We start from the raw sequence: 26,931 nt of genomic DNA on the forward strand, positions 1-26,931 counted from the left end.
GTAAAGACAGAGGAACAGTGTACAGGCGACGGGAACCGTTCCCGCCCTAGGAAACAAGGTTGACTTCGCCTCTATTCCTGATATTCATGTTTGCAATTATGTATCCAGGGTTGTAGAATATACGCCGCAACACGTGCAATTTGCCACGTACAGCTACGTAAGTCGGATACTATAATCGGAGTATTTTCGTAACAAGAGAAGGTTTTAACGTCACCAATTCGTGGCGAAGCATAAAATCGTGTGGACTCTCGAAAGAAAAAGTTTTACAGAGATCTGCTGTTTTTCCGCCGCAGAGTCGAGGTTCTTCATCTGGCCATCCATGTCTCGCGCGATGCTTTTCCTCCGCGACAGGATTCATTTGCAGAGAAAAAAATTGAATGTTCGCGTTGCTCGACGGTTTGGGTGGAAAACAGTTTTTTTTAGTCGGGTATACAACAATCCCCCGGAGGATAGATGGAACGAGATTTTCTCTGTGAACAGTTCGTGCTCCCGTGTCGGATCACGAGACAGCATTATGACATTCCATTTCTGCGGTAACGAACATTAATTGAACAGTGGAGTCGGAAACGCGAGCCGCGAAACGGTACGGTCGTATGTTACCAGACCGGAAGTTTAATTCGCGGAAAAGAAAAATGGGAGGAAATTGTTCGAGCAAGAATAACACGGAACGAAACGATGATTCATTTATAATAAATCTTCTTAATTATTTAACAGCGGGAATGTGTGTCGGTTGAATTGAAGTTTTAATCCGACAAAATATTAATTACATCATTTTTCAATATACGTATAAAGAGCTCGGGGAGATAATGTGATTTTAAGCCGGCAAGTTTTAAGCACAGAACCTCTTTTCCCTACTTATTTGAAATTCAAATCCCACACGCGACTGTTTTAAACCATGAGATCTCGAAATGCTTCTTCGTTTTCACGTTCGCGAAATTCTCTCAGGAATTCCATCAAACGGTATTAAACTCGCTTTCTACTTCGTGACGTAGATAAGGTTCTCGTAGAAATTTTGAAACGTGTATTTCGTAATTCTACCTGTAGGCGATAAATTAAGTACAGGTTCACGGATCAGATAAGAGTGGAGCTGGAATTGTACTTTTGGAATTTCAAACTGTGCGACTGAAACCTTCGAACTTTAAGTCCTGAGTTATTAAATTTCAGTATTCCACGTTGGGATTGCTAGTAGAAAAGAATCCGCGTCCGCACCTTAATCTCTTGGAATCATCCTTGAAAGTACCATCGACGCTCCTAATCTCGACACTTGCCAGGCTTCCTTTGATGTTCGGACAAGATCGATAGGGTCCGTAAAACGGGAAATAAATAAGGAAGACTTAATTAGGAAAACGGCGTGCCCAGCTAATGGGAGGCTGATCTCTCAGAGAGGCCGAATTACTCGACGACCTATTTGAGCCGCGCGTGTAGGCGCTCTCTGTGTCACGGTCGATCAAACGTTTCTAGATGACTTGTACTTTCGGTTAAGTATAGTCGAAGCGATCTTTCGACGTGCCACGACCCCCTCGCCGTGAAATTAAACGTGTTCAATCAAGGACGCCGGATGCTTCCCGCCTTTTTTTTACTCCAGAACCGCCACGATTCTTGGCTCCTTGCATTCTAATTTTCCCAACGTCCGCTAAAAAAGGGGACGAAAGAGAACACCGCCCTTTTTGCGGCACTTTCCCTTTGCTGCGTTTTTTCTCTCAATTTTTTAGTGGCTTTCGGCGTCGTTAGACTCGTTCAGTTAGTCTTCCGTGGGTTGGTAGAGGGTAATGCCATTATCCGGGGTAAAAGTGGCATAAGGTTGGTAATTCTAGAAATTATGCAATTAGAGAAGGTTTTCCTGAATTTTTCCTCTTCTTACATCTATATTCTGTCATCGATGGATATTAAACCTAGAAGGATATTAAAATTGTATCTTTTTTCAACCGAATGTATCGTGTTCGAATATTAAATCAATAATTAAAGAATAATGATCGACGTATCTTCGATCATTACGCTTATGTAAATCTCGCGTGTTTACGGTCAGGATTGACGTTTTATCTTTTTATGGACAAAAAACGATCCAATCATTAGGGAGGGTCTGATAGCCGTGAAGAATCACGATTCATTAATTATGGGATCTTTGACATCGCTTGGCGGACGAGCAAACAATCTTTCTTTACATCTGACGTTAACGAGTACTCGAACAGCTACTTGGAGAACGGGGGAACGTAAAAGAATCGCGAGAAATAACGAAGTCGCGGAGCTGAGAACGCGAACACGAAACGTGGCACACAGCATCGGTACCAGCAGGAAGAAAGGATTCGCCCAAATTTATGCAAACTCAGCTGGCGAACTGAAGATCTTCCTTCAACCCTTTGTAAGGTGGCGAAATTGAATTCTTCTGAAAGGATGCTTTTCACTCAACCGAAAAGATAAAAAGACCTGAATCACTTGGTCAGAAGTTTGGCTTAAAAATGATTTCTGATTTAATTAAAAGTCACTTTGTTAATAAAACCAAAACCTAAATTCACTTTGCTTAAAAAAAAAGTATATCAAATGCTCAACTATTCCTTACAAAGGGTTTGCAGAGTTATTCCTTTCTCATTTCACCCCTGAAAATATCGCGTTTACCATGCGCAGTCTCCTCTAACCGGATGCCAGGCGAAGCGACCGGCATCCGTCGTTCGCAGATCAGCGATGTCCGTTCCGTAGCCCACGCGGATGATCGCCTGGCGAACCGGAAGTTCGCCGGATCCTCGTGCTAGTCGACGCGACAGGCAAATAATGCTTGGCCGAAGAGTCGAGGAGGACGACGCAGGGGTGGCGTTCTGGTGACGTAACGCGGCACACGCCGGAACATGAGCAGTCTACAGGTACCGGAGCTACGGCTTCCGGCTGGTGACGGTGGATCCGGAAACAGCGGGCCTGGTGGGAACACCAGAGGCACGGCGCCACTGTTGCTGGTACCGCAAAGCAGCGTGCCCAGAAGGAGGCATTCGTGGATCTGTGGGTGAGTTATTTTTCTGTTTTTTTTTTCATCCGAAATTTGTTTAAACCAAAGCCATGGGTTTTATGGTGTCTCCCTATACTTTCATACTTTTCCACTTTCCCTGATTTCCACATTTTTTCTACTTCTCTTCGTTCGTTAAGCTGCGAAGCTGAAATTTATACTTTATTTGTTCTTCTTTTTTTTATTTCGGAAATATATAGTATGAAACCCAATCAACGAAGGGAAAGAATTAAAAAGCCATCCAGTTAACTGTTTCCTCTCGAAGGGTCTACCTTCTTTCTTCCTGATGTCGTTAGTACGTCCCCGGAAGTTGATAAGACTTTTTGTCGCGTCTTGATGGTTTCTTTTTCCCTTTTCGTTGTTTCCTTGCCATTTCCTCGATGGTACGAAGTGAGGAAAATCCTCGATAAGGCGATTAGAGCCTCTGAAACACAAGGATTACTGTCTCCGGTCTGTTGCAGGGTGTGAAATGGTTCGAAGCACTATAGATGGCTAAAAACAAATGTTTAAGCGAAAAGATAATTTTTTTTCAAACTTTCTGAATATGTGATAAAAAATTAGTTGCGCACTATTACTACCACCATCGTTATTGTTATGGAATGTCATTCATATTCGAAGTAAACACTGCATTTGCATTACAATCACGTAACAGGCATAATCCAAGAGATATCTGTCCTAAAATGATCCAGGACCACCCATAAACATCGCCTCCCTATTTCTCTCTTCGTTCCCCTGGCTGGAAATGTCTCTGATCGCCATTTGGCTAAGCGAATACACCTCGCAAAAAAACCGAGACACGTGTATCGGATATTAATAGCCAATTGTTGCAGACAATTCCGTTCGTTCCGATATTCCACTCACGCGTTCTGGATCCGCCTTGTCCTTGCTCGATTCTCGCGCGGATATACACCGATCCGAACGAGACGCACGCGAGCTGGGAATTAATATTAACTGTAATACTGGGGCAAGGTAGATTCTTGCCCATTACGGACCGGCAAATCAATAAATCAATTTTTTTCATAAAGGCTGGAATATTGTAGCAAATGGAAAATTGAATCCCGTGCTTTCTGGTTATCGCGGATTACGAATAAATAATCATCTAGACACAATCGAACGAAACTTTTTAATGGACAATATTTTTTCGAATTGACCATTACAAATGTTTCGTTCTCGTTTTAATTGACATTTGCAATTTTTACTGCCACGCGTACAGCTATTCGATGGTGAAGGGCGCGATAAGGAAATGTTAGAAACAAATTGATATAGTCAGGCGTGGGAAAATTAATTTGATCATTCAACCCCAGGTTGTGCCGATTCGTTCTACTTCCGGCGTAGAACGCAACTCTATCACTTGGCGACTGCAACTACGCTCGTCCCACTTTCGAAGACAAATTAATTAACAATTTTAATTGCGTTGAAGTGCATGCTCTTGCTGCGAACGAACATCGAAGTCCGTTCGACGCACGCCACTGAACTTCCGGTGCAGTTTCCACGCTCTTTCGGTGCCTTCTCTCTTCACTTCTTTCTCGATTATTTAAAAACAGCCTCTTATTGCTCTTCAATGTGCACTTAATACCGTTCGCGTAACGTGAAATTGTATTGTATCGCGATATTCTCATTCTAACTGGAATTCATCCTTCGAGGATCTCCATCGGGTACGAATGCAAAGCTAGTTCATTGATTATCCAGGCAAATAGAGCGTCACGAATACCAGCCCCTCGAATAATCTGCCGTCAGCGCCTCGGAACGATATTATTAACCTGATCCCATCGGTGAAATTGTTTTTCAAATCAGCCCATCGGCCAATGATGCCCTGGCGGGGTTAAATCCTCATTAGCACGCGCGAACGAGGCAATTAATTTCGACTCGTCGCGCGTTTGATTCATCGATGTAATTGTCTGCAAATCCGGCTGGCTCCATCAAAATCGGTGTAGTGGATTTAATGGACGGCGTCGAATGAAACAAAAGCGGTTATTAACGAGAACTTAAGCCCGGTTGAATAACAATGGATTTTTTATCGATTATCATTTATCGGATCAGACTGTATTATCATCAACGCGCAGTATTATTGCTGGTATTGAATATCCTGAAGACAGTAAAAGTTACTAAACAGAAGTCATTGTAATGGAGGAACTGACTCGAGTCAGGTAAGTTTAGTTCTGGGCATCATTTAAGCTCGGTTAGATTAGGTTTGGTTACGTATAATGATTCTATTCACTGGCGCCCTATATCAATAGAAGTGAAGAACTGTGCTGCGGAAATAATGGCTAAGTTTGTTTTAAGTATTAAACGGGATAGCTGGAAGTGTAGAGAAAGTAGAGGGACGTGGTGGAAGTTCTTTTTCTGAAAGAGAGTCTTGCAAAGTTTTCTCGATAATGGAACTATTGATTTTTTACTTCCCTTCTTTTTCTCCTGGCTATGAGACAGCTTATTGAACATTGCTTATGCGAGTTGAACATAATGCGCGGTATTATTTGCCAATAATTATACGAGGCAAATATGGTAGAGAGGCTCTAGAAGATGCATCTTTAATTCGCAAAGAAATTTGTTCATTCAACGATCGAAGATGAGAAGAACGAATGAACCACGAACCGTGTCACAGCGACAAAGCCTTTAAACAGCATTTAAAATAAAAATTAGAGAAATTCCCTTCCTCTGATCTTGACTGTAACGTAAGAAAATGAAACGGTGCAGTCGCTTATTTCTGGACATCCAGTATATTGACGCAGGATAAATAATCTGGACGTTGTCACGTAGCACTTTCGAATGGCTATGACCGCAGCCGTGTAATCGATGAGCTTGATCGGCGTCGCGACTAAATGCATAAAACGCGCCGACCACAAAGAAGCCATCGTCGCTGAAGCACGCGCGCGAAGCGCATAGTGCTTCATATAGAAAAAAAAAAGTAATAGCAACCCTAGAAGGGTCCCTTTGTGCCAACACGACGAGACGAGACCCTTTCCTAGCCGAGCAGAGGGCAGAGGGGTGGAACGAAATTAAATTTCTTACCTCAGCGATCACTCCTTCGGTTTACGAGATCTTTATCGATCATCGTGGATCGCTATAGGCTCGTTCAGTTTACCATTTTTTAGAGATTCTCCGTGTAAACTACTGTGCGAACGATATATCCATTTCTCACCAACTTACAATACGATTCTATGTTCTTTTTTAAATTTTCGTTGCTAAACCGTATCAGCATTCGTTTCTGAAACAATGTCACACGACTGTACTATCAGTTTCGTTTGTAATTTCATACATTATTCATAGTCTGATAGATTTTGGTATCCTTGAGGGGATACATCGCGACACGATACGCTTTATGAATTTCCTTTTTCCTTATGTCTCTTCGATTACTTTTTTACAACTTTCTGTATAGGTCAGATGAATATATCCCAATGAAATCCGTCGATACGTGGTGTTTCACACGTACAGACGGTTAATTCCTTTCTCAGTAAACGAGTCTTTCGAAGGTTGGCAATTACATTGTCTTAGTGGACAGGTTAATTACGGTTCCCCCTTTGACAAACAATTAACGCGTGTCATATTTCATACGGCAGACGTAGAGTTACCATCGTGCGTCTTCTCCGTTGTATCAGCTTCGCGTTACTTCGTCCACGTACAGGGTGTCCCGTTGGAACTTCTATTTGCTCGCGAGAAGTCCACGCAGATAAATGAAGAATTAAGGTATCGAGAGAAGAGAAGAGACGAAAGTAAGAGTGCTTTCGAAACCCTTCCAGACGCTTTTATCCGCCGAGAGTCTTCATACACGCGTACTTATCGTGTGCCCGCGAGATACGATCGAGCGTATTCGAGGACGACCGGAATGGAAGTCGAGAGAGTTTTAGGTGGTCCTCGAGCGAGGAAAATAGGAGGATACACTTGTCCCCAATCCTTCCACTTAACCGTAGACAGAGGATCCGTTTCAACCTGTTTATCTCTATACATCTCTGACGTGACTGGGGCTCGCGACCACGTCTGGAGAAACTCGAATGGCCACGGTTGAACTGTCGTTTATTATCTTGTCGTTGGTACACCGTGTTCCTTTTTGCGGTCAGCTCCGTTGATGCGACCGTTCCTCCGGTTGTAACGACGACGATCGCGATGACAGCGCAATTGGAAGACGGTGTAATGGGACATTGAATTTATAGCTCCATCTTGGAATCCTTGATCTACTGTCGCTCGATTTTTGCGAAAATTAATACCTCCGCACGTCGCATGAAAGTTTTCATCCGTGGAAAGACCTTGGAAAGAGCCTAAACTAAATCCTTCGCGTATCGAAATGGGACTTGTAATACCCGGTGATCTCTATCTCGCGAGAAGACCCGACGAAACGCGACAGAGGCTCTAGAATCGAACGTCTTTAAGACGAAATGATGAAATCTGGATAATATCGATTTTAGCTGGTGGTAGGCTCCATTTTTCCCGCTTCTATGCGCCTTACGCTTCTCTATTGGGACGCTGCGAGAGCGAGCGCGTTTCAAGATCGCCTCAGCTTGGGAACCTGGAGTCGTTCGACGCGTTTCGAAAAGCGATGGCGGGAAAAAATAATATACGATCGTTCCTCGCCTTCCTTTGGAAATGGAAATGGCTACGAGACCAGAGAGGAAACCGATTCTCATTTTTCTCGCGGGCAGGTTGAATCCCACCGCGATTGCCTTTTTCCATCGTGCCCGTGCACATCTGCTCGTTTTGCGAATTATTTTTGTTACGCGGGGGACTGGCTATGGTTTTAAAAATGTGGTTCTGCCTCCGCGTGTGGCTCTGAGGTTGCCGTATATTTAATTTTTCAGCGAACGTTGCTTTGTTTAACCGGTTGGGAAAATGGAACGCGCGTTTAGATTGAACCTGATGTTATTTCGAGCTTATGCAACGTTATGCACGGTGGGTTCTCTAGTGAAAAGAATAATTCTATTGTGGGTGTTTTGACTTCTTGAGTGTTTCACGGAATATGTTACGATGTTTGCGCTCGTTTTAACCCGAATATCTCTTTTTGTTCCAGGTGAGTCCACTTTTCATTCTATGCGTCGTGGCGTGGTTGTAACCGTGAGTAAAGTACCATTCACGCCTTTCGTTTTTAATATCGCCGCAGCTTTTAAGCTCGCCGACACAGCCAAACGAATTTACAAAGGGCATAAAGCTCTGCTTTACTCGACACCAGAGAGAATTGGACCGCTCGCTGCGTTAATTCTCGCGGCGCCAAATACCGGACGTTTGCTTTCTACGCGCGCTAGAAAAAAGAATGTACGGAATTCAATCGCGGTCCGCTGCGAATGGGTAATTTCGCGGATAGTTAGCGATTTATTTAGCGCGAGCCAGAACGATCGCAATCCACTGACAGTTGTCTGGCCTCGCGTTTCAAATGGAAGGACGCTCGCTGCACACTCAAACTCGATTCCGAACATTTCCATCGAGCAATGAATATTCAATACTGTTTATCAGAAGGCACAACAGCAGAAAGTTAAGGAACGATAACGTATAGCGACTGTTAAAACACCCAGTACATGGCGCCGCGTTCTGGCGGTCAAGAACACCGCCGAGTCGTTTTATTAACTTCGTATTTATAGTCGTCGGTGGTTCGTTCCTCGAGTTGTGCGTTTTTCGTCCCGTGATAAGATAAAACAGCCGTACTACGAGAAAGTCGCGTTCCGTCGAATTTAATTTACAACCTACGGCCGGAATAACGGATGCTGTCGCGGTAATACGAATTCCTCGTTGCTCCGCAAGGAAATCGAGTAATTTTTCCCCCCCCTCGTTTCTTGTAATGGGAATTCTTGGGCTCCTTTCCTCGTCGTTTCGAAGCTCCGTCGAAAACGAATCAAACGAGCGTCGAATCGTACAATAAATTAACATAACCGAGCCCAACAGTCAAAAATTCGTTCAAATCTCAAGAGTTTAGTTAACCCTTATACACCCTGGACCTTTAATTTCGAAGTCCAGCAGCGAATAGGAGCAAATCAGTCGGATGTAATCCGATGGGGGACACGTACTCGAAATTTAGTCAGCTCGCACATGAAAACAGAATGCGAGGCTACCGGGGAGAGGACCGTGGCAGTCCTGTGGGATCGATACGTACCGTTGCCCGCCACTGCTGCACAGGGTTGCACGTTCACCAATAGGGACAGCCCAGTTTCGCCGGTTGCAAAGTCCACGGAATTCTGGGACGCGTGCGTTCGAACCGCGAGTCCATCGAATTACCATTTCGTCCGGATGAACGTGTTAATGCGTCCAAGCTTATTAATCGTTCGATCAGAGTGGATAGAAAATCGTCGTGGGAAGAACAAGGTTTAGAATCATTTCAGACAGCTTGAATTATTAGTGAAAATTATTAACCGAATCGAGGAATTCTAATGACGAAATGGAATTTCTCAGACGCGTTAACGCCTGGAACTGGTGCCATTACGCTCGCGTGGCGTCGCGTTGACGCAACGATAATAACAGGAGCCTCGATTTCTTCCGTGCAGCTTGCCAGTCGTGGATGCGAAATCATCGTTAATAAACGCGGCCTTTCTCGAGGCCCAGGGGAAACGAACGGCGACGCGCGTTCCATTTTCGCGCCATCGCGATTGATCGCGTGTCGATCGAGCCGTCCTCGCGTTCGTTTCTACGACTGGCTTGAGAAATCGCCGTGATTACGCTCGAACGATAAGGGAGCGAGGTAAAAAGCGCCTCGATACGCGTGAAAAAGTAATATCGCGTAATTCACCGGCTGATACGCGAGCGTGCAATTATTATTGGGCAACGCGCGGGAAAATTGATTAGAGGTTGCGAAAAATTGGAAAACTCGATGGCGGAATAAATTACAGGGAGGGGAATTAATGTGTGGCAATAAACGTTGGGAATGATTTCAGGCGAAAGCTGAGAATTATGAAAACGCGAGAGTTAGATTGCGAAGAAACGGGCGGTTTCATGTTTTTAATTAACGAATCGTTGTTTTTATCGTATTAAATTTTATTTCTCGCGTTAACGGGTTTGTTGATGGAAACGGTTCGTCGTTGAAAAAAACGGGAAAAATCGCGTGGACAACGAGAGAGTTTGTATGAAATTTTGTTAGAGATTGCACAGGGGCGAACCGCGTTAAGCGGAGCTTGCATTTCAATCATCTCCGTGCAATTTCGACGAATTTGCATACACGCGTGACGTCCGCTAATTTTACACCAAACCGTGCTCGAATCACCTACCGAAATCGCATGTATCCTCCTTCGTTTCAGATTCTAACGCGTTCACTTAATTTGCTATTTTATCCAGCAGACATTTCTCAAAATTCTCACCGCCTCGACATTTCGAGTCGACGATCGAACAGTTTAAAATCTCGATACGATCCCTTGTGGATGTAAGGATCTCGCTAAACGAGCTAAAGGTCGATTTTAATTATGTTTACAGTTCGAAACTAGCGGCGAGCCATTCATCCCGAAAATTGCCTCGGTTGACTCCACCTGGGCCGCGTAATCTCCTCAATTCTTGACAAATTGTGCCCCGAAACGGAGAAATTGCGCTCCCGGAGCGGAACAAACAAGACCTGATTGCTAATCCGCTGAGATTTAATTATTCTTTTAATTACTCACCTGGCAGACGGAACGATCAAAACGCGTACTTTTTCAAGTAGTCTCGCGACATTTTTCGGGGGACGAAACCAAAGGAAAATTAAATTCCTTTCTCGTAACACGTGGATCCACTGGCCCACGTGCCGTCAGAATGATTAGCGTGTCATCGTCACGTAAATCGAGCTCCAAATTCTTTTGTTCCGAACCGTATAAACTTCTTCTATTTCCTAGCCACACCTTGTTGTCGCGTTTGCTTCTCGGTTATTTTTAACGCTTTTCCTTAAGCAACTGGCAACCTCTCCTTTGTCTAGCGTCTCCATTGTCCCTGGCGATCATTGTGCCGTGTACCTACTGTCGCGTCAGCCGACTCCAGAGGTAAAAGCTCCCGTGACACGCTTTTTCGCCTTATCGTTCCCATTATTCCCGCTCGTCCGTTACGATATCGCGATTACCATTCTCGCGTCTGGCCACTTTCGCTGTTCCTTCTCTCTGTGATTAAACGTTAATTAACACGTTCCAGATCGATGACCCAGGGTACGAATCAGACAGTGTTTCACTCGTCTGGTGCGCGTTCGTTGTTACTTTGTCGCAATGTAACGATCGATGGACGAAGGGAGAATGATATTTGAAAAATTTGCGTTCTCTGCGATTGAGTGCGGTTAGAAGCGATAGTCGAGTATAGTCTGGGATTATTTCTTGGTCAGCGCACTCGATACGCGACTTGGCGGCTAGTAACCTTCGTCTTGGACGAGGAGACGTTGGGTCTAGGCCTAGGCCAGCCCGTTAACGAGCACGACGAGCTTTTCAGCTTCCGCGGTGACTCCCGCGGCGAGACAAAACGAGAACTTGACCTATAAAAGCTCGACGGTGAACCTTGGTGGCAGTGGTTGCACGCGAGGGTCCCAACGCTGGCGATTTCGTGACGCTCGATAGCGCGCGTTCCAGAACGCAGCGTATCCCAGTCCTTTGAGAGTCTCTACATTTTTCCCGAGGAATATTCGGATGAATTTTTTTATCAGTTAACGCAAAGTCTGCGAGAATGCATCGTAGGTAAAACTGGTCCACTTGGGACGCGCTGCTAAGGGAAAACGGACCGTTTATGGTCAGACACGTATTCGAGCTGGAAGAATTGTTGTACTCTTGCAAGTTTTCGCCTTGATTGCTTCTAAAAGTGTTCGCGGATAGGTTTCTCTAGTTAATCCATGCAGTAGAACCACATTTTAATGTGAAAATAATTTTGCAAGATATATTATTATTATTTTTAAAGGGTAGAAAGATTCAATATCGTCCAAGATTACTTGTGATGCAGATTGAAGTCGATTTAAACGGAGAATCGTTCTAAAAATATAAATACTTAAGATTTCGCGGGAAACCGAGCAGATTGAATTCGATTATAGCTGAAGCGGAAGTCGGAATATTGAAAGAGGAAATTGATTTCATCTCGAAAGGCGTCCAATGATGAGATTTTCCTAGAAACTATTAAACTCACTTTTCAGTTAATATTTTTTTTTTCCATTTTTTCATAAAGTCCAACGGAACGTTAATTTTCTACCGTTTGCTAAAAACAATTCGTCAACGAATCGCATTAACGTTACTAATTACAATCGTATAGCATGTTCCGTGAAGACACCGTCAGTTTAGCGGAGGGACAGGGAGCTCGAGGAATTAATAACAATCTTACCTGGGTGGAAATTAATTCAGAAGGTTCTCCTCTAGCCTCTATCATGTAAATGAGCGGTACGTCGTGGCGCCAAATTAATCTAAGAGTTTTTCAATTTACTTTTTCTCTAGCCACTCTCCAGAGCGTTTTATCGCAACCCTTGTAGACTGAAAATTCTGTTTTGTACACTCCTCAGCAAATTAATCATCAGATTGTTGGTATTAAAAACTTATTCACAAAATTTAGAATTTGATAATCGACAAATCTTTCGCAATTGAGACATCGCTGGCGGCAAGATACAGAACCGAACAAATTTCTTTTTTCCAGCGAAATACCGAGTAATGAATATTCGAATTTCTTCGCGAAAAATTCTGTCTTTGATCGTTGTCAATCGTTTCTTTTTTTTTTTTTTTTTTTCGACGAGAACCAAACGGACGAGCCACGACGCGGAAACTAACTATCGATTAGGAATCAAAATGCAATTTGAGCCGGCTAAAATTTGATTGTGTAGCGGCGCGGTGGCGCTTTGACGACTGGTGATATCGACCGCCCCCGAAACGCGTCCTGGCCCTCATCCCCTTTCCCTAGTCTCGCCGAATAACTGCACCCCCTTGGTCGAGCATCCCAGATATTGGCACCCAGTCCCTAAGCCAACGTTTTTTTCCATCCTGAAAACGATATATTTCCAGTTTCCACTTTTTTCCCTCTTCTTCGATGGAAACTTCGAACGAACGTGTAACGAAGTCGTGATTGGTTTGGAGCATGGCAAGAAATTGAACTGATTTAGCTTTGTAAGTGCAGAAATTTCGAAAGTTTCCGAAAGTTCGGGACGAAAAGGGAATTTTTAATAAAAGCATCGAACGTACGTGCGAGACAATTTTTTTCTGGACAGACACACGTATCCCAGCTTCGTTGAACAGGACACGAAGGGATTCGATGGTATCGCCTCGGATGAGGAATTTCTTCCGTTCCATCTAACAATGCTGCCCACGTTTCCCCCCGGATTTCGTGGTCTGGAGGGCGTTAAAGGCGAGCAGCCAGTCCTTATCAGCGATGCATTTGAATGCAATGGGGTTGAAGGAGAGAGGTTCTCCTGTCCACCCCTCTAACCGAGGGAAATTTCCACGGATCGTCTACTGGTCGAGGTTCAACGAGTCGTCCGACACGGGAAGCCACTAGCTATTATGCAAATCGTGCCTACCGACGAAAGCTGCGCGCCCCCCAATAGAGCCATAATCGGGTGAATCGCGTTGGAAACGGCGCTCCGCCTTTGCCGTGGGTTAAATGTCCCCTAAAAATGGATTTCGCTTATCCCAGCATGTGTTTTGTACTCTGAGAGGAGGGACGCTGAGTTTCCTTGGAATACCATCGCCTGTACTTTGGATACTATAAACGTGATCAAGAGAAAAGACTTCGAGAGAGACGGGAAAATCAATTGACGTCTAAAGGGACACGATATCGTAACGAAGTTCGCGAGAAATAGTACGTAACGTAGCAGCGAAGAGAAAGAATTGGTTAATTAATCTGTGGGACTTGGAGCAGCTGTTCGACGGCTTTTCAGAGGTTTCATAGTCCTGGCCTGATTTGGGAAGTTTAGGTCGCAGTGTTTGCTTTATGCGATGCTTGCGAATACATAAGCAACGTCGTTCGCTGACGCGGAATATCCTAAACGGCTAAACATCAGCTTCCATTAAGTTAGGGTATCCTCAAACATGAGTATCACCTCCTATCGGCTTACAATATCCGCAGGTGCTTGGGTATCAGCCTCTTGGAGTACCTTGGGGTACCTAACCGCGAAGCTCTGGTAACCCTAGAAACTTGTACAAACTCGAAGCGTCTCCAGCTATAATAATTACATACACATTACCATAGTCACTTTGGATTCTTTAAAAGGAGCTTCACTCAGGACACCCTGTCATTAGGCATACATCACTCAGAGTACATAGTCACAGTCACTGAAGCATCCTTTAATAATGATCCAAAGAAGCCAGACAAACTCATAGATCTCGTGTATTAATGTATGGCAGTCTAAATGCTCTTAGACACCAGTGACAGAGCACAAAGCAGACACAGAGCAGCCAAAAGCAGCCAAACGTCAGCGCGCCATGTTGGTCTTGCATCGAAAAGCGACGAAACATTCCAGGAGACCTGGAACGTCTTTAAACCGTCGAGAAACCAAAGTTTTCATCCCTCCCGAGGAATATTCACACATAATTAACCAAACACTGAAGCTTGCAGCGCGAAACTCGAAGCAATTACCACGGATGCTCGCCGAGTGCTGTTTGCTCGCCGCGTTAGCGACGCTCCGCTCGTTCGTGGAAACGAATCGAGCCGTGTAAACCTAAGTCTGCGCGCGGGCAAACACTGCTGGCCCTTCCTTCTGCGTCGCCAGCTGGCCTTCATTTGCATATTAATGTTCGCGAGCATCCGCGAAATGCATCCGTCCACGCGGTTTACCTTTCCTCTTGGCGACGCGACTATTTTCGCGTTGCTAGGCGCGTGGAAAAAACGTCCCCGCGTTACGAATTGTCACCTTGGCGAAGTGGACTCTTCGTGGACCAGCTTCAGCGACTTAAAAAGGGTGAATTTCCATTCCGTGTTGTCATAAATTATTCCCGTTGACGCGTGGAGGGTGAATTTAAGGCTGACTTTTTGATGGATGATTGGTCGGTCTCCCCATAGATGGATTGTTTCATTTAAAAATTTTAGAATTTTCTGTGAGAATGTTGAGTGAAGATTTTATTGAGCGTTCTAGAATTTGTCTGCGTTTTTAAACATGGTGGATAAGGGAACATTTTAAGATAACGATTAGAAGTCTATTTTATCCTAGAATGCTTGCAGCATTTGAGATGCAGTCTTATCCTCGGAGCAATAGAGTAGAAAACTGCATCAGACGGTTCAGGCTGATTCCACCGAAGGCGCCACATGATCGTCATGCCTTTACCGACCTTTGGTAATACAGAACAAATTCAAAATTTTCAATAATCACTTTGAAATTTTAACTTCTTCGACAAGAGACTAAATTAAGAACTGCATTTTTTTTCTAACGTTGCTACAATATTTTAATGTCCAAGCAACTTCTCATATCGCTGTTGCATAATATTCTTTAAGAAGGTACTTTAATATTTTGCAATTCTAATTTAATTTGCATATTTCAATGCAATCAGAGATTGCAAATTTTTCCAATAAATCAGAAGCTCCTCATAGCTGCGCAAAAACTCGTTGCATAAATTATGCGGTATTTAACAGCTGGCAGTCTTTCAGAATTTTGTCAGTTAATTGCTCTTTACGCTTGCGTAATTTTTTTCTGAATAAGATTAAGGGCCTGGCTATTTCTTTGCCTGAAATTCATTTCATAAATCCGGTATGATCGGGCGATTCGTAGACTTCGCAATATGGAGCTTAATTTTATCCTCACCTCCGTTGTTATTTCGAAAAGGGGGTCAATCTTTAGCCGAATACATGTACGTGCATGCATCTTGCCGTTTCAAAGCAACATTACAAAATATTGGGCGCAGATTTTGTGACAAGGCTGTGCCCCACATACCAGACTTCATTTTTTCGACCCGAATTCGCAATTGTTCTATGTTAAGCATTACTACGGCGACAAGTGCATAAAAAACATGTTGCATTCCTACTAAAAGAGTAATCATCGCGCCCACCATGCCATCGCTCTGGAGTAATAAATATTCGCTAACCAGCTGATCAACGCGCATTGCATTTTCCAAGCGTTGGTCATAGCTATTACTATTTCTATTAAGGTACGCCATCGTAATTCAATTTTTACGAGACAACGGGATGACAATGGCAATATTTCTGGGTTACAAAACGAGTTTTCCTCGAGACAGCTCTCATCCCTTTTTTCGAGTGCGAAAAATTCGTGGAATTTATTCGCGAGGAAGAAGTTTTAAAAATGCAAAGTGTTATTCGTCATTGCCAGTTGCATTTAACCGTGGCAAGTTTGAGGAAAATTTTACTCCCGTTTTACACGGTCTAGTAATAACTCAGCCTGTAAGAAGTGGAATTACTCTCGGGGTGGCAGTAAGGAATAATTAGTGGAAAAGAAACGCGCCGTGGAACCTTTTCCGAAGGGTTGTCATTAATTAAAGGTCTCGTTACGCGGTAGTAACCGTCTCGTTGCGATCGCAAGAAAAGCACAAGAGAAATAACTAGGGAAACAGCAGCTGTATCCAATTATACCACGCGATAAATAACAATCGTAGAATTTCCAATGAGATCACTCTTTTTAGAGGTAAAAGTCGTACATTTCTCCATAGACTTCGTCTACAATTTAAACACCACTAGTCCAATCGATTAATTATATATTTTAAACGAAGAATTGATGGTTCTCGGTTAAAAATCTCGCAGAGTACGAAAGTTCGATCGTTCGCGAGAGATGTCTCGCGAATTGCAGACAAAGAACGTCCAGAGGAACGTCCAGGGGTGGCGATTCTTGCGCGACGCGAGCGAGTATCCCGTGGCTGGTTATGTTTAGAACCGCCTTGATCGCCATCAGGTCGCCGATTATTTATCGTAAACAAGAAAATTCTGCGCCGCGGCGTATAAATCGTGGGTGCACCAGGGGGCCAATTATAATGGCCCGTATTTCGGGAACCGTGGTGACCAACTTCCCGCGGTTACCTCGATTTTTCACGCAGAAAACTTTGCCAACCACGTGGGCCGTGTGTGATGCAACATGGACGATTAGCCGGCCAACTGGTCCGCCATAGTTTACGGCTAACAGTTTCGCCCCAAAACGGCCATCCGCCGCGACAACTTCCGCCGATAAAAGCAACGACGATCGAGGTGCGAAAGAAATAAAACAAAATATTTTTCACTTTTTTAAAATGTAATTCTTTGCTTTTCGTATAGCCTGTTCGACGCTGAAATTTTGTTCGCTATGTTCGCAGCGATGACAGTTATTTTTGGGGTTGGTATGAATAACGAATATACTTTTGTAACATTGCCTTGTTGTTTTACAAAGTAGCGTATCTAGGCAATAAATTACTCGCTCGTGTAGTTGAATTTAGAACATTAACGAAACAGTCATGTGCAGGATAAATGAGTCAGTATTCAATCACTATTATTACCATAGCTTGGCTCAGATTAGGGACAGAAATATTCTTTGGTTTCGAACAAGCAACATTCTTTTGTAATTATTTCTAGTTCTCGACTGTAAAATATTTTCGAGTCGCACGTGGTTTCGATAATTACCGCTTTTTTCTGTTTCTTTTTTTTTTGGTAATTATTTATTTGATGGAATGTCTCGAAACGTTTTGAGAGACGTTGCTATACATTTACAGTGAATCACAAATCAGTGAACGATGAAAGTGGATACTACAAGCAACAATTTGTTGAATTACTATTCCTGGCACCGGACTTCTCTGGATTAATCACAGTTTGTCACGATATTGGCGGATATTTAGTAAACATTCCATTCTCTGGGAAGAAGCAACACGTGTCTCTATCAACTTAGCGTTGCGAATCGTTCGGATTGAAAAGTAGTTGAAAACATTCGCACGTTGAATTTTTTTTTACACTTCAAGCATATACGAATCCAATGAAAACAAATGATGAAGCAAACTGTTTGCAAAACAAAATGTAGCAAAAATTGAAGCGAGACGGTCAGAATAGTTGCGTGAATAGAGTGCTGATAAAAATTAATAGTGTTCAGGGCATCGATGCATTTCTCTGTCAATATTTGCTCACAACAATACGACTTGTTGTTCGTCAGACCAATAAAATTCCATCCGCCAAGCATGAAACGAGCGAGTGAAACACGAGCAATGAAACTCGACGATCCGGACGTATCGTTGGATCATTTCAATGTCGCCGATCGTGGCTATCTGCCGCGTGATCGATCGATCATGCATACTCGAGGGAGTTGAAGCAGTTACGCGGACAGCGGCACTTGCATTCCTGCCAAATAAAACATCTCGCGACAGCCGTTTCCGCTCGTAATTTCAATTTTCAAGGAAGGAATCCGCGCTACGCACGAAATTCACAGCCTAGAAGTGGAATTTGCGGACGGTCCCCGTCGTTTCGCGAAACTTTGCATTCCTTGGATCGCTCGATTCGTACAGGCGTGAACGTTCGCGTGAAATTCAACGTCGCTTGCCTCGTTTCTCGGAACTTTGTACTTTCGCGAATCAAATTTATGGAAACTTGCAATTCTAAATCTGCTATGATAGCGAATGTTGGCACTCGAAATTAATAAGCGTATTTTGATGAAATTAAACCGACTCTCGCGTGAAGTTACGAGGGATGAGATTTATTTATATTGCCTTGGGAATTTCAGAAATGTGTGGGAGAAAAATTCATCGCCGTGACGTCGGTGCGACTAATAAAATGTGACTTGGATGTCGCGTCGTGCCAAAGAAACTATATAAAAAATGTCACGACGCAAATTTCTTGACAGTGACGCTCAATCTCTTCTCTTTCGAGCTCAGAAACGCGAGGAAGCCCGTCTGATCGTCCACAGACTCGACCAACTTCCATCCTCTCGTCCGTAATTAGGATATATCAATTTTGAAACGAAAACTCACAAATTAGCGTCTAAAAAGATCGCCACGCACTCGATCCAAGATCTAGATCAGCTAATTTGACAAACGATACCAACTTTCACGCTTCAGAGTCAGATCCAAATCTCGAGCATCCGCGAGCTGTCCGCTTCCAAGCGCACAGGTCAGTTTATTTCACCGTCCATTGCAATTACAATGTCTATTCTGAACATGTCAGCAGCCCACTTTATTCGAGTGACATAACGTTCGCAAATAATCGCGCGGTTACATTTAGAAGAGATTGAAACTCGATCGTTAAAACTTCGATCCGGCGGCAATTCGTTCCGCAGTTTATCGTCGAGGTAACCGCGTTACTTCGCGCTCGGTAGTTTCAATAAACATCCTAAAGAGAGGCAAAGAACGAAAGCACACCTGTGGGGGGGTTTCGATCGAAAGTATCTCAAGGCCCAGCCATTGTGGCCCCAACAGAAAAAGAACGCGAGAAACATGCGACCACAATTGGTCCGAGCGGAGACTCCCCAAATCGGATCTCACGGCCATCGCGAGGGTATTTTCTACGGGGAGAGCCGGTCCTCGGATAAACGACATGTGTACGCGCGAAAAGCGACGCCGTTGAAAATAATCCGACTCGCTCTATAAATACAATACGGCATTCAGTCTTGTGCGGCGCGTCGCGAAGCACGGATGTTTATCTGTCGCGTGTCGGTGCTCTCCTCGCGGTGACTCCCGGCGTTGATAACGCGATCAGAGTTGCCAGAAGCTGCGACAGACGCTTCTACTTTGTTCATACGCGTCAGTTCGGATCAGAGAATCGGTAGTAATTACTGAACTTTCTTAAGGAACTTGTTCAGACGACGATTAATTAAAAATTCGATGGTATTATAACAATACAGTGAGACACAGTGAAGTATGTGATCGCAGAGTGTCTGGTGAATCATTAACCGAGGGACTCAGCGGCTGATAAATATGTGAAATTAGTGTCATTTGTGAGTTTCCGTTTGCCGTGTCACTTTGGAAGCATTAGTGAACTCTGGGATCGTTCGTGACTGGTCGCCGCTAACTTGCTGCGCCATTTCAAGTCATCGTTTCCTACTTGTTCAGTTTATGGATGACAGTCTCGAATAACAACGTTCGATCCTTCGATCCTCTTAGTATATCACACCTGATCTTGTAGATCCTTAACGATCGCTTGGAACTTTCTGACAAAAATTAATGTGCGAGACCCCTTAAAGTTGCTGCGATACAGTCATACCCCGTTTGAACTCTATCCACCTGGAAATATCAATCCCAAACTCGGGAAATCCCTGGTCGAGGTACCGCCACCCTCCCCAACTGCTTTACCTCGAAGGCAACCCAGGAAGTTGTAACCCAATAAGCGAGGGGACACCAAAGTTTAGGAAATCCGATTACAACGCCATCTACATCGCCATGACGTTCCATCGCGAAGAATTTCCAGGGTATGGCCAGTAAAGCGAGTCATCCCGCACTTTAGGGGATCTTTACGGGGGCGGTTGGAGGAAGATTTGTGGGGGGCACGTTTCCGCGATGGAGAGGCTCAGCGTCGCGGAAGTGTTGCGCAGGAAAGATAGGAGGAGACGCAGGGGTTGGACGGTGGTGGTTGGCCACGAAGTGCGGTGAGTATCTGAAATATAAATCAGGGTCTGCTTCATGTCGTCTGTGATCTGCATTGCTTATGAGGGCGGTGGCATTCGCTCTGCGAACAGTTGAATTGAATTAGTTATTTCGTGGGAACACCATGGGCTAAACTTTCATGAGATTTGCTTCGCCAGCGCGTTTGCAACCCCCGCGAGACGCGGTGGATGGATTTGTTCGAGCGTTCGCGTTCTTTTCGTGTGGAATCGCGATACGTGCGAGCTCGTTGATCCCAGGGAACCGATACAGGCAATTTGTGTCTAATCGGGCCCATGTTGGTCTCGCAGCGATTGATTCGATTACTCCCTTGGTGCTGAGTAATTGCTGGTCCACTTGGCTGGTGCGTTTATTGCTAGCTACGAATTATTAGCATCGCGTTGGTGATTTTCACTTAATTGAATGGCGGTTGCTCTCTCGGTTTGGGATCGTTCATTGAATCATTCTGCCGTTTCTACTGCGATTAATTAATATCAATATTTTATACACTGTCCCCTCCTGAATTTCGTATCAAATTGTTTGAAATCCATCGCGATGAGGTAACGAGAAACGTGATATGATATTGTAGTTCCCTAGACAACTATGTATTTCATTTGGGGTTGGAACTGGGGGTGATTGGCTCAGACAGGGGTGGAATAGTGCTCCAGAAGCGTCGGTAACGCGATTCCTAGTTGCGTTGGTTGGTAAATTTTTGAATTGGACGGCGGTGCCACCTTCGGCTGAGCTTTGAAAGCTCCTTGTCTGTTAGCATCATGCAGATCAATATCGCGCTTGATAATTCGCCACATCGCGATGTTTCTTACTTATCTCTAATCCATCGAAAATAAATAATGCAAAAGATCGGTTAGAAATTTCTCGAATATCAAAATCTACATCACGAATATTCAACGCTACTAATCGATCGTTGATTATTAATTTTTTTTCGCGTAAATAAAATGATTAATAAATTATTAATAAATCATTAATTTTGTATCGCTCTTAACGTTACTCGGTGGTGAATCAGATGTGCAATTATCGCAGATCGATTTAAGCTACCATACTTTCCGTCGTAGGAATAATGGTACCTGTGAGTAGAATAAACGCGAATATAGTCAGACACAATTGCCTGTTCCACTTTAAGCTCGCCATCCAATTATCTTGAACTCCCTTTACCATGACAAATATCGGACCTACCAAGCTGTTTTCACCCTGGAAGTTTTAAAGTTCATTTTTATTTTATTTTTCGCTTCCTTCGGTTCCGATTTAATTCGAGCGGATTGTCTCTACGTTTCAAGTGTCTCACAGACGACCAAAAGACAAGAGGTTCTCTGACAAGACGTTCAATCTTTCATCGTATCAACTTAGGGAAATGTAAAGAACTTCATACTGAAAGGAAACTGTGAAATTGGTTACAATTTTCTATTTGTTTCGTACACTTTTTTAATGTCCCAGGATTGCAATTCGTTGTTCATCGCAAGTAATAACAGACGGTTATCGCGATACAGTTACCATTTGCGTCTATGCCTCCATTTAACCAGAATTCACGCAGCATTTCGGTTGGCTGTAAATTTCGCGAGGAATTCCGGCAACCACCTAAAGGCCGTCCCGCCGCGACGGATATTTAAGACTTGAATTAATGGCGCTGTATAATCCTTTATTAAATCGCCAGCATTGCGCGACCCGGGAATCCACGCGTAAATTTCGAGTGGCGTCAAAATTTACATCCTCTCCCCGTACCTTCTATCTCGTTCACCTGAAATTGCCAGCAGATTAGGCGGGAGCAAATTTCTTTTTATGAATCCTCAACGACGTTTTGCATAAGCGACTGTTTTTAAATTATTCGCCGCGGTCGATTATTCATGGACAGAATTTTTAATGGACGATACCATACTTTCGCGGGGAATATTCATAGGGTGAAGTTTTAATGAAAGGAAAACATTTCGCGGAAAGCTGGCCGCGTATAGAGCCCGTGTTGTGTCTGGAATTATTTACCGTCGTTCAGCTTGTATTAATTAGAAAAGTAATGAAAGCCATTTCTACTGTTTTAAATTGCTATCGTCGTTCCACTTGGAAAAGAATTCTCTGTTATTTCAGAACAATATCGTGATCAATAAAGTCCTCTCTACGCGTCTGGGCCATTTAAATGAGAAATCCCTAGGTTTCAGGGGAACGTCTCCGCGTATGGTCAGACGTGCTAACTTTTTATCCCCTTCAAAGTTCAATGGCCTAATTCGAGGAATTCACGTTTGGTTATCATTCGTTAGTCGTAGTTTCGCGAATACGTCCCTTTTGCATCTTTGCTCGCGACCTTAATTGCGTATCAACGGGCCAATTGATTTATCGATTAGTCGAATACTGTCCGGGAAAGTTGGGACCCTGTTGAAAGCTTCCTGGGTAATGTTGTTGATTATTGCCGACCACTTGCGTCCAATCGGTTATCATTGGACGTTCGAAAGGTTTTCTTTCGGCGTAATTTCGTTCGCATAAGATTTTTTCCTTGCGTTCGTTACTTCTGGTTACTTGTAACAATTTTAATTAATTTAGTTTTGGTTATTTTCTTGTCCTCTTTCTATGTGCCATTTTTGAAATCCTGTTATTTTGTGCGTTTTTTTACTGTCTATGGATTTTCATTTGATTTTTATTCGCATTGTTTCAAGCTTGTTGCTTGTTTTTTATTGCTAGCATTTTCCTGGCTTTTGATATTTTTTAAACTGCTCGTTCGATGTTGAAAAATGTTCGACTATTTTGAGGATACGATTGAAGGTTTTTTTTTTTTAAATATTCGTTTCTTCTGCCTTCCGACCATTTGGTTATTCCCCGATAATAATAGAGGAGTTTGCGTACGAAATTTCCATTAGTGAGCTCCGCGAGCGTTTGCCGGATTTAAAATTAATTACTCCCCACTGCCAGCTATTATTTACAGACGCATTTCCAGAGCAACATTATCGTGCAGAGCAGCAGAACGTTCGATAAATTTCGCGACTCGATGTCCGTTCAAATTATGAAATTAACCGAGTGAGATTGTTGACGGGAGCGTTTTTAAAATCCCGTGAAAATTCGCTGAAAATTCGACGCGTTCGTCGATAAAAAGATCGAAAGGCAACTTTTGATGGGCAAATCCGGGAAACCGCTAACTGTGGCCTTTTGGTAAACTCCGTCGACGAAGTTGGCGGAAAATTCAGAGTCAACTGCGCCGAGCGACCCGAATATTTCCTACGAAATTGACATCAATTTAGTGGGTGGACGGTGGGGGGAGATTCGGATGTTATCTGACGAATTAATCCCTGTTTCGCAATGCCAGGGCGGATTCCGATTTTCAGCGATGGCGTGCCTGACGTGGATAACGCTCGATCACGCATACGGAAATTCGCGTGTCAAGGATCTCTATAAATAATGCACTGTACAAATTCGAAGCCACGGACGTTTCGAGTTCATTGATGTTCATTTGTCATCGTCAAACGGGACGAACAAAGGTTTCAGGAACATTGTAAACAATCCCCGGTTATTTCTCAACACGTCTCGCTGCTAAAGAACGAATCGTTTCAAAAATAATTAACCTCTTTCATGCATAAAACATCAATTGTTATAGATAAGCGCACTTCTCTGGACGTGATCCGCGCTACGTGCTCGAAATACGAAACATTTCTGGAGTCCGGTTAACCGAAGGATTTCATAGATCCGCGACGTTCTCATCGATAAGAGAGAAGAGATGCAATTAAGGTTTCTCTTCGACTATGGAAATATCCGTCGTCAAACAAGACGCGCGTATTCATTCTTCTATCTCCCCAATAAAGCCATCAGCAGTCGGTTATCTGTCGGAAAGTTGGATAAACAAGTCGTGGAAGTTTATGGCGCAGAGTGTGCCGCGACTAGAACACTCGGCTAGCTCTAGAAATAAACGTCGAGTCACGAAACGACGCTCGTCGATGGCAGAATTAACTTAGATCGGGCTTACTTGGCACAGAGAGCCACCGAGCGGGAGACAAAAAGATTCTTTGAGTCACCGTGCGTCTTCAGAATTCCTCTGTTGCACGGTTTCGCCCGAGTTCGATGCCAATTTCGCTTTCCGTGCCAAACCAAATCGAACAGGCGATAATTTCGGTCACGGTGACATCATCAAACGCGAATCAAACGAAGAAACGGTCATTAGCTAAGTTCCTCTTCATGAATAAACTGATATCGTGTGTCGTAGGATCGTAGAAGCTGTGGTTCAGATTTGATGGACTGCCTCTCGATTTGGAATCGAACCAATATGGCTTTACAGCGATTTCAGTAAACCAAATGTCGTCTACTTGAATTTTTCAATGATTCAATGCCATAAATTTGGTACTGTACTATGTGCCATTAATTTTCACTTAGCCGCCTTATACATCTTACCCTGTTACCAGTTGAAATTCATTTCTTGCACCAATACCACCCTGGTCTTTCGATCCAAAACGCTTAGAAATGGTCATTAGCTAGGTTTCTCTTCATGGACGAAGTGATATCGTGTGTCGTAGGATCGTAGAAGCTGTGGTTCAGATTTGATGGACTGCGTCTCGATTTGGAATCGAACCAATATGGCCTTACAGCGATTTCACTAAACCAAATGTCGTCTACTTGAATTTTCCAATAATTCAATGCCATAAATTTGGTACTGTACTACGTGCCATCAATTTTCACTTAGCCACCTTATACATCTTACCCTGTTACCAGTTGAAATTCATTTCCTGCGCCAGCACCACCCTGGTCTTCCGATCCAAAACGCTTTGAACAATCCAAGTCCTTCTCCCTTCAGATCTAATCCAGTTAAACTGTTAAACCTAATCCTGAACTGTCGTAATTAGTTCATCTCGAATAATACGAGCAAACAAGGTCAGTCTGGCGATTAACTGGGCGCGAGAACAGTGGACAGTTGGACTATCTCAAGAGACGAGCACAAAACCCGACGAGAAGTACGCGACAGCGTCGCGCGATGATCAGCACAGCCTGTCATTTCTTCTGTCACTCGTGACAAAGGCTGCAGGCTTGACCTTTTCTGCTTTCGAGCGGCTCCCGACACGCTCTGCTTCCCTCGAGGCTGGCTACTTTCAAGCTTGATATAGCTCAGGGTGCTTGCCCCCAGTTGGGCTGACGTCGCCCAGGCTGATCGCTTCGAAAGGACCCAGTCAACCTTGAACAACTCCTCGTCCGTGTCATCCGAGTGGGGACTGCGTTCGCTAGGGTCTGGTTGATGCTCCTTAAGGACGCTGAAGGCGTTCAAAATGGCGGATTGTTGGTGGACGATGATTTTTGGAAGTAGTTGGCACACGCGCAAGATGGAATGGGTATGATTGGTTGCTAGTGGGTCTGGGTTTTACGTTTCAGAGGGATGGTTATTGGGTTCATGAATTTTTGCTTGGTTATGATATTTTATTAGTGGTTGCAGAAAAATTTATGGACGTTTAGAGTGTACAGTTTGGAGGATGAGGGTTTTTTGGAAGATCGAGCGATGGGTTCACGTTGGATTAGGGATCAGTGGTCCCAGGGATCAGGTTTTAGGGGTGCGGTTATTGGAGTTACGATATTACGGTCATCGAACGCGGTTACAGTATTTTATCAGCAGTTTTGGAGGAGATTGAAGTGTACACAGACGTTGGCAGAATCGGGGGTGAAGTAAACGAGAGTGGGAAAGATTGTTGCGCGAGTCGCGTGGAAATATTGCAGCCACTGTAAATATTTAGTTTGGGGTTGGATGCAGCGTAGACAAGTCGATTTACGTAAGTGTAGTCGCGTTTGGAAGCAAGCCATCGACTCCATCTTAAGCTTCACTGACTCGGCTGTTCCACCGGGATGAAATCACAGGATAGAAGCCTCTATCCGTGACAGTGAACCTTTTTACGCGCAACCTTACTTCGGTGTCGGTTATAGCGCAGCTGTTTTCGCTGAAAGTTCACCGCCATAACCGTACTCTCGTGGCAAACGGCCATCGACCATCTTATTCGGAAACTCTACCAGACGTCTCGATGGTTTATTTAATCATCGACGAACCCGTGTCGCAATTCTTTCTAAAATATGCGAGAACCGTTCTTTCGCGTTCGAAATTTTCGAATTATTGCCTCTTCAAATCGAACTACCTTATTATCGGACGAGATTCATTCTCGCGATTTATTTATTCAAGTTATTTCGTCTGACGGTGACGAGAAACGATTCCTTTTTGCGATCCTATCACACTGAAAGCAATATACCGCTGAGGACGCTATTTCGAGGAACGAGACGAAAGATGGAATTCCAGTTGAGGAGAACTATTTCGAACGAAAAGAGGAATGGCGGACGTGGAATCGCACGGTCGACGAATCGATCCTTCTCTCGTTGCTCGATGGCCAGGGGCGATCATTTACTTGCTGACACTGAGATGAGACTTAATATACCCCCGGAAATATCGAAATCGATAGAGTTCAACACGTGTTCTTTAGCCTCTCCATCAGACATCGATATCATGCATTGTCTAATGAAAGAACGATGCTCTAACGATCAGGATAATCAAATAGATAAACTATTGCAATTTTATCAATCTTCATCACAAGACTTTTCGCTATATTTATTTTACAAAACACGCGCGAGAGGAGC

At 43.8% G+C, this 26,931-nt stretch overlaps 1 protein-coding gene across 5 annotated transcripts in view; it reads left to right on the plus strand.

Annotated features, from left to right (window-relative positions):
* Window positions 1–26,931, plus strand: part of Dnc (phosphodiesterase dunce) — a 219,903-nt gene that overhangs the window by 98,266 nt on the left and 94,706 nt on the right. The window contains exon 1 of one of the 5 annotated variants that reach the window (XM_076901307.1): window positions 2,623–2,992. The exons of 3 other annotated variants lie outside the window; for them this stretch is intronic. In XM_076901307.1, coding sequence (XP_076757422.1) covers window positions 2,841–2,992 — 152 coding nt within the window. In that variant the 5' untranslated portion in view covers window positions 2,623–2,840. Of the gene's footprint in view, window positions 1–2,622; window positions 2,993–20,227; window positions 20,349–26,931 lie in introns of those variants that run through there. One more of the 5 variants, XM_076901309.1, reaches the window with a different exon arrangement.

This window comes from Xylocopa sonorina, chromosome 9 (genome assembly GCF_050948175.1).
Source record: "Xylocopa sonorina isolate GNS202 chromosome 9, iyXylSono1_principal, whole genome shotgun sequence".
Taxonomy (NCBI): Eukaryota; Metazoa; Arthropoda; class Insecta; order Hymenoptera; family Apidae; genus Xylocopa; species Xylocopa sonorina.